The 13,328-nt window shown below is 35.6% G+C and overlaps 1 protein-coding gene across 1 annotated transcript in view; it reads left to right on the plus strand.

The window, feature by feature from the left end:
* The window catches only part of MFSD14A (major facilitator superfamily domain containing 14A), a 42,180-nt gene that overhangs the window by 12,785 nt on the left and 16,067 nt on the right, over positions 1-13,328 (plus strand). Inside the window, exons 2-5 of the mRNA XM_055339779.1 lie at positions 1,786-1,881; positions 9,577-9,639; positions 10,404-10,531; positions 12,408-12,522. Of these exons, the coding sequence (XP_055195754.1) occupies positions 1,786-1,881; positions 9,577-9,639; positions 10,404-10,531; positions 12,408-12,522 (402 nt within the window). The remainder of the gene's footprint in view (positions 1-1,785; positions 1,882-9,576; positions 9,640-10,403; positions 10,532-12,407; positions 12,523-13,328) is intronic.

Raw genomic sequence — 13,328 nt, forward strand, 5'->3', positions numbered from 1 at the left:
CACCATTCACTTGCATGAAACCCTTCAGTGCTTCATTGTCTCTCTAGAGTAATGATGAGAAACTTCTTAACAAAGTTTAGAGGCTACCTCCCTTCTTCCTTCCTTTTTTTTACTCCATAATTATTACTTTGTTCTCCATCAGCCTTAAACTGTCATGACACTTCTCTATGTCATTACGGTTTTCTCTGGTGAGATTGTCCACACTACTTCCTTTTCTTGCAATACCCTTTCCTTGCCTCCTTACTTGCATGTATCTTTATTGCATTTGCACAGAAGCAGATAGTGTATTGAGGTTTCTTCCTCTCTAGACTCTGAATTTCTTGAGGTCAGAAGTGTCTTTTACTGGTTTCTGTAGTCCCGCATCCCTAGTATTTTTAGTAGGTACCCTGTAAATGTTTGAATGAATGAGATCTTGAACAAATTCATTCCCAGCCGCAGTCCTTCACCTCTTGTGTGGCCCACTCTCTACTCCACCTCTGTTGTCTTAGGTTCTGAAGGTTGGGAGAGTTTTCCATTTTTTTTAAAATAATGATGGGGACACCCCAGTGGTTCAGCGGTTAAGCATCTGCCTTCGGCTCAGGACGTGATCCCGGAATTTTGGGGATGAAGTTCCGCATCAGGCTTCCTGTATGGAGCTTGCTTCTCCCTCTGCCTGTGTCTCTGCCTCTCTCGCTGTGTCTCTCATGAATAAATAACTAAAATCTTTTAAAAAAAGAATATCAATGCCTTAATGAACTCACAGACTTCTTAAGAAAATAAAATAAAATGATGCATTATGACAATATTAAAAATGATGTGGCATCATTTTAGTGTATAGAGAAACCCAAACACTTAATGGTTTCCACATAAGACTATTGGATATGCTTTATATTTTATGTATGATGTTATAATATGTACTGATTAAATTTGTCTTTTTATTATAGAAACTTATTGGAGACTTAATGTTTATAGGCCATTTGCTTTTCCATCAATTTAATATTGCCCTTAGAATATGAAATTCAACAACTGGAGTAATTCTGAAAACATTGCTAGTGACAGTATAAACTTAATTTTGTGTTTTTCTTTCTTGTGTATATCAAATCCCAGATCTCTAATGTACTCCTTTGGGGACTGTTCTGCTTTTGAGCCATGTTAATATCTGCTATGATTCTTGCCACAAGCTTCATCTATATTTTGGGGTTAGTGCAGTATACTTACTGCCTCCTGACTGTTAACTTTCCTCAATTTTGCCCCCTTCTCATCCATCCGCTACACCTTTGCCAGAATGGTCTTTCTTAAAACTTTCATCTGATTACTTGAATCTTACTTAACATCTTTTAGTGGCTCCCCATCACCTTCAGATATAATATACACTCCTCAACATGGAAGTGTCCCTGTGTCTGTGTGCCTCTTGCTCATCTCTGGAACTCCCGGTGTGCAGCCCATGTTCTGGTTGTACTAAACTACAAGAGTCCTAAAACACCTGCTCTCAAGCCTCACAGCCTTTGTGCAGCCTTGACCTCTCTTGTTTGCTTTCTCACTCCCCCACCCTTGTCTGACTCCTTTTCATCCTTTTAATCTTCCTCCTGAAAGTCTGATACTCCCATCTCTACCGTGGACTCTGTGTAACACCACTGCATGCCATGCTTATGTGATGTATTTACCTTGAGGCCAGGGACAGCAGGTGTTCAGCTGTTTGACATAGTGCCATTATGTATATGGTATCAATAAATAAATATTAACTTGCTATAATTGTTAGTAATTCTGGAATACACTATTAACGTTCTTAAAAATCTGTTTTTATAGCCTCAAGGAATAGGTTCTCCTAGTGTCTACCATGCGGTTATCGTCATCTTTTTGGAGTTTTTTGCTTGGGGATTATTGACAGCCCCCACCTTGGTGGTAAGTAATCTTTTCACTTATTTATTATGGACTTAATCTCTTTGTGTTCAATTTCCGGGAAGGGAAAGATGGTCCTTTTCCCTTTCCCTGGTTAATTCTTACAGAAAATATTGTCAGCTCTTGAGTACTATATTTTACTGGTTTAGTTGTCTTTTCCAACCTGTACTTCTCCCTTATTTTTTGGGGAGGGCTTAGCTGGGTGTGGTTCTTTTGGTGAATATGGCACATGGGTAAGCAGGGGCTCAGTCCCTGCTTTGGATAGGGTAGATGGGATTCTTAAACTGACAGCCTTAGGAAAGATGGTATCTATGATCTGAATCACTCAGCGTTATTTTGTGGTTCAATCATGCAGCTGCATTTTCCAAATGCAAGTTTCTCTTAGGTTAGGCTAAGGCTCTAGAGGTAACCATCTAGAAGATTGTTCTTTTCACAGCCCTAAGCTGGTTTTGCCCAACTATTCCCAGGTTTGGAATCTTAGAAAAGACATCCCTGCCAATCCGAACAATTCAGGTGATAGCTAGGTTTCTCTTATTGGTGTACATCAGAGGAATGGAATAAAGGAAGGCATAGCAGAACTCCATAATATCTTGAAAGGTGTAAGTAGATAAATGTACAGCTTACTCAATCTAGAAGAAAAGAATTTTAGAGCTATATGCTTCCTTATATTTTTTGAGATTGCTTATTACACAAAAAAGGTTTTTACAAAACGGTTGCTTATAAATAAGTCAGATGATCATATAAGTAGACCTATGTTCTAAGAAAGAAAACTTAGGTTCTAAGTCTGTTCATATTCTATGGCTACATAATCATTTCTGGATGTACATAAAATATGGATATTTAATAGTTATTTTAAACATATAGGGCATATTTATGAGTACTGTTAAAACACAAGTCAAAAGAAAAGAAAGTCTCAAACAGTTTCTTCTATAATAAACCATGCATTGCAGTTAGAATAGTTCTCTGAATAAAACAGTTCCCTGACCTATAATTGTAAGAATGCTGATTTGAGTATTTCATTGAGAGCCTTTCCTTTTTAAGAAGGATTTACTTATATAGGTCAGCAATTGTACATTAATAGGTTTTCAAAATAATTGAAATGTGGACTTTAAAAATATCTGATCTTTTTTTAAATTTAATAATTTCTGATTGGAGTCCTTCAAAATTAATTTACACATTTCCTGCCTTCATAATCTGTGTACTCTGATTTGCAGCTTCATCAGATGATGCAAGTTCATTATGACATTTGTAACTTCATTATATTGTGATAACGTGACATCATGGACTACAGAGGTGCTGTGATAACTGTGTGGTCTCACACTTTTATATTCACTTCCTTAATGTTCCTGATGTTTTTATGATCTACCAATTTAACATGTAAATCTGTGTGGTGGACCATCAGTTCTGTGGTTTAAAAAAGTACTTGACTTTGTGATAGTAAACAGTTCATTTATAATCACCTTATGGTGGGTCCAGGCATAGTCCTAAGCACTTTAAATGCATTATCACTTTTAATTGTCAAAAGTTCCCTTATGGGTGAGTTATTAACCTGATAACATAGATGAAAAAATTAAGGTTTAGAAAAACTAAGCAACTTACTTGCAACTACTATAATAGTGAACTGCAGAGTTAGTATTTGAAACTAGGCTTGCTTTGTTCTAATGCTCAGCCTAGGGGAATGCTGGGAGTAAGTGGTTTATACCCAAGATTAGGTAGTTAACTTTATTGGCAGTCCAAACAGTAGCTAAGTAGAGAGATTAACTCTCTACTGTTTTGGGTAAATTGTTCGCAAGTCATCAAAAAAGCTTTTTGTGATGCTTCCATAATTTTTCAGCAGGATTTAAAATGTGTATAGCAATTTTTAAAATTTGCTTCTGGTTTATGTTCTTTAGATATGTTAGCTTTTTTTCTAACTTTTTTTTTTCTTTTCTTTTTCCTAATTGGACAGAGGAGTTTGTCTTCTCTAAGAACAGGAAAGAATCCAGTTATTTAGACATAAATGTTTATTAGTCCATTTATTGTAGCTAACTTTGTGCTTAGTATATTTTTGTTTTGTTAGTTAAAAAATATGTAGTGCTTTTGATTTTTCTTTTCTTTTTTTTTACTTTTAAAATGCTGAATTGAGTTCTGATCAGGAAAGTGAAAGGTGCTAATTTGAGAGGACTTAATTTTCTTCTTTTTTTTTGCCAGCATGATTATAGTTTTTGTAATAATATCTATAACATTGCCACTTACTTGATATATGGCAAGACTTTCTTCCCCATGGTTGTCATGACAGTTATTCTTAATTCCCATATTTGTCCTTTATATCTGAATTTTTAAATGGTGAAATGAGTTGTGGTTAGTAGGGAGAATTTTCTTCACAAAAACAGCCACTTTTAACACATTGTTTATATTATCATAGTCCTAATTCTTTACCTTTTCCCAATTTTGCTTCATTATTGTTTTTAAAGCCAAACATTCTCAGAAAAACATTTACATATTAATGAATATTAAGCCCAGAGTTTTATTTTTCTAGTTCTTTTCTTATCTGTAACGTATATATGTTTCTAAATAATTGCAGCTTCTGTGTTCTACATTTTTCTCTTGTGCAATGGGAAATCTTATGAGGATGGGGTGGGACAGACCTAGGCAAAACAAGGATTGAGCTGTAGTGATTAGATTATATCTGAATGCTGGGATTTGTTATATTCCAGGTTCTTTCAGGCCTTTGGCCTTCAGACATTGGAATAGGAAGAAGCTTTGAAATATCACTAAAGAAAATTGTGTGTGGGAGCCTATGTATATATAACTGTTATCTCTATATAACATATTGCTTTTTTTTTTTAACAACTAGAAATACAGTGTATGCCTACTGTAAAACATAAAGGGATATAGAAATGTGTAAGGCTCCGCGGCAATCCCACCTACCCTTCCAGTCAAGCATCAGCAATTTGATGAGAAATCTTGGCTTCAGGGTGAACTTTACCTTCCCCATTAGGACAAATTAGCCAACCAAAGAGGAACATTTCCAGCAGTTAAAATGTACTATTCATCAGTGATTTTTTTTTTTTTTAAATTGGAAGGGAGTATTAGTGATACTTGGGGAGTTTTTTCAAAATATCTGGCCATATAGCCTGTTCTGCTGAAATCAGAATCTTCAAGGACATGTGTATTTTTTTTTAACAAATGATTCTCACATATCTAGTATATATCACTAATTAAGAACCAATCTGTTAATTCAGTGTGGGTTTAAAAAGGTTTTGCTCACTTTGAGACTTTTTGCTTACAAATTTTGTTGTTGACTTTGTGGCAGTCTTCTTTATTTTGGACTCCTATATTCCCTTACCCCCCACGCTTGTGTTGGTGTTGGGGGAACAGGGGTTTTGAGGTACAAGAGAGCATTAAGTCATAGCACTTCACCTTCTTTCTAAAAGTTTGTTAACTTTCAACATTTTATTTCTGTCTTATGTGCTTTGAAACAGATTATAGCCTAGATAGTCCCAGCTCTTAACATTTATTTAAAAAGGGAGAATGAGGAAGTTATAATTCAGTTTGTCTTTTAAGTCAGTATCTCTTTCCATATATAGCTCTCAAAAATTATTAAAGTTTTAACATTTAATTTTATTTTTAAAAAGATTTTATTTATTTGAGAGAGAGAGAGCACAAGCGGGGTTGGGGGTAGGGAGGAGCAGAGGGAGAAGCAGACTCCTCTCTGAGCAGGGAGCCTGATGTGGGGCTCCATCCCGGGACTCCAAGATTGTGACCTGAGCAGAAGGCAGATGCTTAACCAACTGAGCTACCCAGGTGCCCCTGAAGTGTTGGCATTTTAAATTTCAAAGATATTCTTTGAATTAATTCATTTAACAGATAACCAATGTTAAGGTATATTAATTATAATAAATGGGATTATGATGTTTGGGACTTACCCACCTTAGTTTTCAAAACCAATGTGAAGTTAAAGAATTTTTTTAAACTTTCATGTTATTTTGGGGTGCCTGGGTGGCTCAGTGGGTGAGCGTCTGCCTTTTGCTTAGGTTGTAATTCCAGGGTCTTGGGATGGAGTCCCATATTGGGCTCCCTGTGAGAAGTTTGCTTCTCCCTCTGTCTATGTCTCTGATTCTCTGTCTCTCATGAAAAAAAAAATTTAAAAAAATTTTCATGTGATTTCAGTTATCTTTTTTTTAAACTCACAGGACTTTTAATAACCTATATTCTCCTAGAACACAGTGAAAGAACAAAAGCTATGTTGTTTTTTGTTTTGTTTTTTTAAAGAATTTATTTATTTATTCATGAGAGACACACAGAGACTCATGAGTGCATCTATTCAGAGGCAGAGACACAGGCAGAGGGAGAAGCAGGCTCCATGCAGGAAGCCCGACATGGGACCCGATCCCGGGTCTCCAGGATCACACCCTGAGCCGAAGGCGGCGCTAAACTGTTGAGCCACCCGGGCTGCCCAAAAGCTGTGTTTTATATGGAGGACCTACCCAGGGGAGGATGGTGAAGTCTCCACCAACAAGGGGATTTACATTAACAACGAGGAAGAATTTTATGCTGCCAAATATTTTTTAAGGACTGAAGTCTAATATTTTGAGAGACTATATGTTTGATTCATAGTGGATATTCAATCAGTGATGATTGATTAACATATTAGATAAAGAAAATTAATAATAGATTTAAGGCTCTATAATGCTTAAGAAGTGGCTTAACTTTTTTGACTTACGGTTCTGGAAAAACTAGGCCATATGGTCCTGGCTGCTTAGATGCAGTCTTATGTTATGGAGCAAGACCTTATACTCATTCTCCAGCATCTCTTCCATGTAAATAAATGGCTTAGCAACCTTTGCTACAGAGATAGTCCTGAGGCATTTCATATTTTAAGGACTTTATACTCTCAAAGGTTTGAAAGTTCCATAAATTTTAAGACCTATAAAATTTCTTGGAAAATTTACATCTTTTCCTTTTTTTTTTTGTTACATCTTTTCCTATTCAGCTCTAAAGTCTAGTGCTAAAAGGATTCTCGCAGATCAAAAATCTTTACATTTGTATTGATATATTTGTCTCTGTGTTAAATTTTTATAAAAAATCAAACAGATGATTGTTTATCTTAACTATACTCCTTTTGGGGGTTGTGAAGTTTTTTATTTTGTAACATTAGCTAGATTGCATAATGGTTTTGTTCTATTAAGTCACTATGAAAGCAGTATTATCAGATAATTATGAGTATTTACTTAATGAAGGCACCAATGAAGTTAAGGATTTATTAAATCAAGGTATAGTGGATATAGTGCCTGTCCTTAATTGAAATATAATTGAAAGGAAATATATATTAAATACATGAAAAACTGAAAAAATACTAGAGCTAAGTAGCTCAGTATATGATAAAAGAAATTTCACAAACCCTATGTGACTGTCCAAGTGCTATAATCTCTTCCTATAGGCCCTTACGAGAAATAATTGATTGCTTTGGACAGGAAAGTTTGGTGACAAAGAAACAACTTGGAAGGTTTGGAGGTTGGCTAGAGAGAGAAGATAAGGAGATCAAACATTCAAAATGGAGAGATGTCCTGTCTAAAAGTGTGACTATCGGAAAGCATGGGGATATTTAAAACAGTGAAGAGACCAGATTGTTGGAATGTAAGGTAGCTTTGCAAAGTGAATCATTAGCAGTAAGAACTGGCAATTTTTAAAACTTTTATAACACATTTTTTTTTGTTCCTAAAAAGATTTGGCCCTTAGTAATTATTGGAAGAAGACTGGATTTGATTTGTTGCAAAAGGTTTTGAGATGCTACTTTAAGGAGTTTAAATTTTCCTTTAATCTTTTCCTTTAAGTGGAAGAACTGGGAAACTATGGCCAGAGCAAATCCTGTTAGTAGCCTGTTTTTCATAAATAATGTTTTATTTGGGACACAGCCATGGCCATTCATTTACATATGGTCTTTGGCTGTTTTGTTGAATTGAATACTTGTGACAGAGACTGTATAGCCTACAAAGCTATAAAAAGATATTTGCTGTTTGGTTCTTTATAGAAAGTTTGCAGATCCCTTCTTTAGATCCATGGCCTTTATTTAAGTAATAACAGTGTTTTTCAGCCTCAGCACTGTTGACAGTTTGGGCCAGATGATTATTTGTTGTGAGGGGCTGACCTATTTATAGGTTATTTAGCAGCATCCCTGATCTGCCTATGAGAGGTAGCTCCCCCTACACACACACCAAGTTTTGACAATCAAAAATGTATTTAGACGGGCAGCCCTGGTGGCGCAGCGGTTTAGCGCCGCCTGCAGCCCAGGGCATGATCCTGGAGACCCTGGATCGAGTCCCACGTCAGGCTCTCTACATGGAGCCTGCTTCTCCCTCTGCCTGTGTCTCTGCCTCTTTCTCTCTCTGTCTCTGTCTCTATGAATGAATAAATAAAATCTTTAAAAAAAAATGTATTCAGACCTTCAGTTGAGAATTACATAGTGTATATCATATAAAGAAAAAATAAATGAACATCATGAATGTTTTATTTTTCCCATATTAATGATTTTCTGTGACTAAACATTTCATTTCTAATTTTCTTTATTTTTACATGTGAGTTAATTTTTGTTAAATTTCTAGTTTTGGGCAGAAGAAGAGTAACGGAAAAAAAGGGAGCACTGTAATCCTAAAGGTTTTTCTTACAAGACGTCAGAAACTACACTCAGCATAGTTTTTCTTCCTAAAGAGATATCCCAACTTTCTTATTCCCCATATTGCCATTGTCTCTTGTTTTTATTGAGAAACGGCATAGTAGAACGGAGGAAGGTAGTGGCTTTTAAGTCAAGCAAGAACTCAGTTACCTCATCTGTAGAGTGGTATTTTATCTAACCCATAATGTTGTTAGAATGAAATAAAAGTATATACAAAGCCTTTGACACATAGGCTGCTTCTTATTTTTTCAGTAACTTTTCCCTCCCATTTGCTTTTCATTCAACTAGTGGCTTCCCTGTAATTCACTTGCTGCCATTGAACAAATTGGTGCCATGTGGTTTGAGATCAGGTCTTAAAAGAACTTGTTACACATTTTCTAGAAAGATTCACTTTGTGCAAATTAAAATTTCCCTAGTCTCCCAGTCTCCTATCTTAGATAAAATACACTTGTCTGTAAAGGATCTAGTCATCAGGTACATGTGGCAAACAGTGAAGATGCCTCATAGTAATTAAAAACATGGACTTTCAAGCCCAACTTTCTGTGTTCAATTTCATTTTTGCCACATACTAACTCTGTAATAATGTACAAGACATTTTATTCATGAGAAACACAGAGAGAGAGAGGCAGAGACACAGGCAGAAGGAGAAGCAGGCTCCATGCAGGGAGCCCGAAAAGGGACTCTATCCTGGGACTCCAGGATCATGCACTGACCTGAAGTCAGACGTGCTCAACCACTGAGCCACCAGATTTCCCATACATAAGACTTTTAATCTCTGCCTATAAGAGCATTCTTATAGGGTCATTCAGAGGAATAAAAGGAAATAATATCTGTAAAGTGCCCAATTTAGTGCCTTGTGACATTATAAATGCCAAGTAAATGTTTGGTATTATTAGTATTTACTCATTTGCATAGCATCATACAAATCTGAAAAGTTATAGGAGATAAAATTATATGAAGGGATGTTTTAAAATGTAAATATATGGATTTTATTGAGACTAAAATGTGGTATGAGATTTTTATTTATTTATTTATTTTTTTAGGTATTACATGAAACTTTTCCTAAGCATACATTTCTGATGAATGGCTTGATTCAAGGCGTAAAGGTAGGATTGGCGATAGATATGCACACGTACACACACACATACACTTTCATATGTATAATTCTGCTGGTATATTAAGTTAATTAATGAAACATTTCACTGTTAATTTCTTACAATTTGGATATATCTTGAGGGATTACTCAAAACTTAAAATGAACTAGGGTTTCAATATGATTTTTTTATTAAAAAAATTATTTACCCGTATTCGTTGGTCATCTAAATATAGTTTGACTCAAATATAGCCAACAATTTATAATGTTAAACCACATCATAACAGATTTCCCCCTGATTATGTCTTGGCGTTTTTATTTCAGAGATTGAATACTTTTATCAACTAACAATAAAAATATAGATTGAGAGAAAAGAACTATTTTAAAAAAATACATAGATATAAAACTATATGGTAAAGTCTTGATTATTCTACATACTCTTTACTCTTGATTCCATTTGACCAACAAGGTTTATAAACAGCTAATTAGCCTGTGGATATAAAAACAGATCATTAACATGCATCTTTCTAGCATTGCTAATGTAGAATTATTGTGATTGAGAATTCATTAGAACATTCATATGAACATGCAGCCAGAGCCCTGCAGGTGATTCTAGACAATCTTGAGAAAGCTTTAAATTATATATAGACAAAGGAGTTATCTAGTTTGATGATATTATACTTAGGTTAGAAATAAACTTTCAAAAAATTATGATAGTGATTTCTTTTCGGCTCAGTGGTATTGGTTGTATACATTTTTTTCATTTACCTTTTTTAGGGTTTGTTGTCATTCCTCAGTGCCCCACTTATTGGTGCTCTTTCTGATGTTTGGGGCCGGAAGTCCTTCTTGCTGCTAACAGTATTTTTCACATGTGCCCCAATTCCTTTAATGAAGATCAGCCCATGGTAAGTGCATAATTAGATCATAACAAATAACGTTCTGTTCATTGTTTTCTGAGTATTCCTTTATTTTTATCACCTTTTTACCATCTTACCTATGTAGGTTTTAACTTTATTCTTCCAATATTATTTGACACACACACACACAAAAATATTATTTGACACAGATAAGAGGGCCCTTAAAAATATAGTGGCTGAATAATAGTTCATAACGATTTTAGAACTGGTTGCTACTATAGGAAGTGTGTAGACTATTGGCTAACCTGCTTTTGGATTTCACAGCCCCAAATAATAGTTGCTTAACATCAAGGAAACTTATTTCTCTGTATAAAAGAAGTCAGGAATTGAGCAATCCAGAGCTGGTTTGGAAGTTCTGGGGAACCAGACCTTTTTTATCTTTGTTCCCTGCCATCCTTTACTAGCACCTCACAGTCCAACAAGGCTGCCTGAGCTTCAGCTTGCGTCACACTTCAGGCAGCAAGGTGGAAGGAGTGGCCAAGAAGAACACACCACCTTCCTATAAAGAAACTACATAATTCCCACCCAACCTCTGCTTACATCTGTTTGGCCACATTCCAGACACATGCTTCTTCTTGTTCCAAGATGCTGGGCTCATGGCCACCCTAATTAAAATTAGGATTCTTTCACTGAGGAGCAAGGGAGGGAAAGCTCACAATGAGAATGATTTGTAAAGAAGTTGTAGCTTTATTAATTCTCCTAATGTTCTACTCTACTGAGTGTTAATGTTTGATAATTCTGCATCCTAGATGGGCTGTATTTCCGTGATTATCTAGAAGGGCTACGGGTATATAAGAGGCAGGTTCTTCCTCTTATAGGTTAGTTAGATACAATTCTGAAGGCCAAACCCTTGATTAATGCTAATCACCCAAATGAAATCTTACCAGAGGAGTCTACGTGATGAACAAAAAATTTTCTGTGGAATGCAGTGTGTTAGGAAAAATTTAGTGAGCAATAAAGCCCTAGTGCGATATTTTGAAAGTTCATTATGATTACATATGAGTTTTTAAACTAAACATTTGGGACGCCCGGGTGGTTCAGTGGTTGAGCGTCTGCCTTCAGCTCAGGGCGTGATCCTGGGGTCCTGGGATCGTGTCCCCCATCAGGCTTCCTGTGGGGAGCCTGCTTCTCCCTCTGCCTCTGTCTCTGCCTCTCTGTGTCTCTCATGAATAAATAAATAAAAACTAAACTAAACATTCAACATTACAATAGAAATTTCTTATTCCTGGCCAGTTATTTTGAAATCATACATGCCAAAATGAAGTTTGCTTTTTAAAATAGCTTTTGTTCACTCTGGACAGTAATTATTCTCCGTTTCATTTATGAGTACTGCTTGCCACACAGGTTCCTTCTTTGTGAAGACTGAGTTGTTTGTTTTGCCAGCATTTGAAAAGCTAAATATAGCTTATGGAAAAGCATCTAGTTTCTATATAGAGGCATAAAATAAATATAGAGTAACTCTCCATTTCACCCACTGAATTGTGTGTTTTGTGTAGTGGTGTGGTGGGAAATGCTAATGGATCAATTATAATAGACTTTAGTTTGTTGTTTGTTGCTGTTTTTAGTAGAAACAATAACAAAGCCATTTAACCAGCTTGACAGTTGGGTAAAATATTGACCTGGATATATTACCTAATTTTAAGTATTCCCGCATGGTAGCTGAATTGCTTTTGAAGTGCAACTTCTTACACTGTATTTTCATATTATCTTTGGCTTATGATTTATAGAAGAATTAATCCACATACTGTGTGAGTAAACCACTGATTGAAATTAGCTATTCTTACTCGAACTCACTTATAGAAATAAAGGAAGGTTAATGTAATGGTAATTGTTCTGTTTCTTGTCAATTGTCTTTCCATCTTAGGTGGTACTTTGCTGTTATCTCGGTTTCTGGGGTTTTTGCCGTGACTTTCTCCGTGGTATTTGCATATGTAGCAGATATAACCCAAGAACATGAAAGAAGTATGGCTTATGGACTGGTATGTATGTTTATTCTTATTCTTTGTATATGCGGGAAAATAGTGTTTTTTAATTATTTCATATTACAAGGAGTAAACTTTTTTTTTTTTTTCGCAAAACATATATTTCATAATAAAGCCATCCATTCCATTAATGGATGACTTACATTAAAAGTTTTCTTCAGGGCAGCCCGGGTGGCTCAGCGGTTTAGCACCTGTGTTCAGTCCAGGGCACAATCCTGGAGGCCTGGGTTCGAGTCCCACGTCGGGCTCCCTGCATGGAGCCTGCTTCTCCCTCTGCCTGTGTCTCTGCCCCTCTGTCTCTCATGAATAAATAAATAAAATCTTAAAAAAAAAAAAAAAGGTTTTTCGGTAGAAAGCCATGTAACTGTCAAAAGGTTTGATACTTTCTTTCAGTATTAGTCTTATATGTCAGATTTAAAGTTATAGAATATTTTTACCTTTTAGAAGTGTTTTGGAAGATTACTAAATATAAGGAATTATTTAATGTCATAAGTTTAAATATTACTAATAATTAACAGCTACTCTAAAACGCAATAGGCTAATATCTAGGTCAGGGATCAGCAAAATGTCTCTGTAGCTTTGTGGGCTACATGTAGTCTCATATTCTGGTTTTGTGTGTGTGTATCTCTTTAAAGTGTAAGGTCCATTCTTAGCTGGATTTGACCCAGAGGTGGCAGTTTGCCAACTTCTGAATATTGTTTTGGGAATTTAAGTATTCCCAATAGGTAGTATAATCTGTTGTCTATTAAATCTAGGAATAAAATAGCTAACACAGGCATGATAGTATACAGACCATTATTAGA

The sequence above is a fragment of the Nyctereutes procyonoides genome, unplaced genomic scaffold (genome assembly GCF_905146905.1).
Source record: "Nyctereutes procyonoides isolate TBG_1078 unplaced genomic scaffold, NYPRO_anot_genome, whole genome shotgun sequence".
NCBI lineage: Eukaryota > Metazoa > Chordata > Mammalia > Carnivora > Canidae > Nyctereutes > Nyctereutes procyonoides.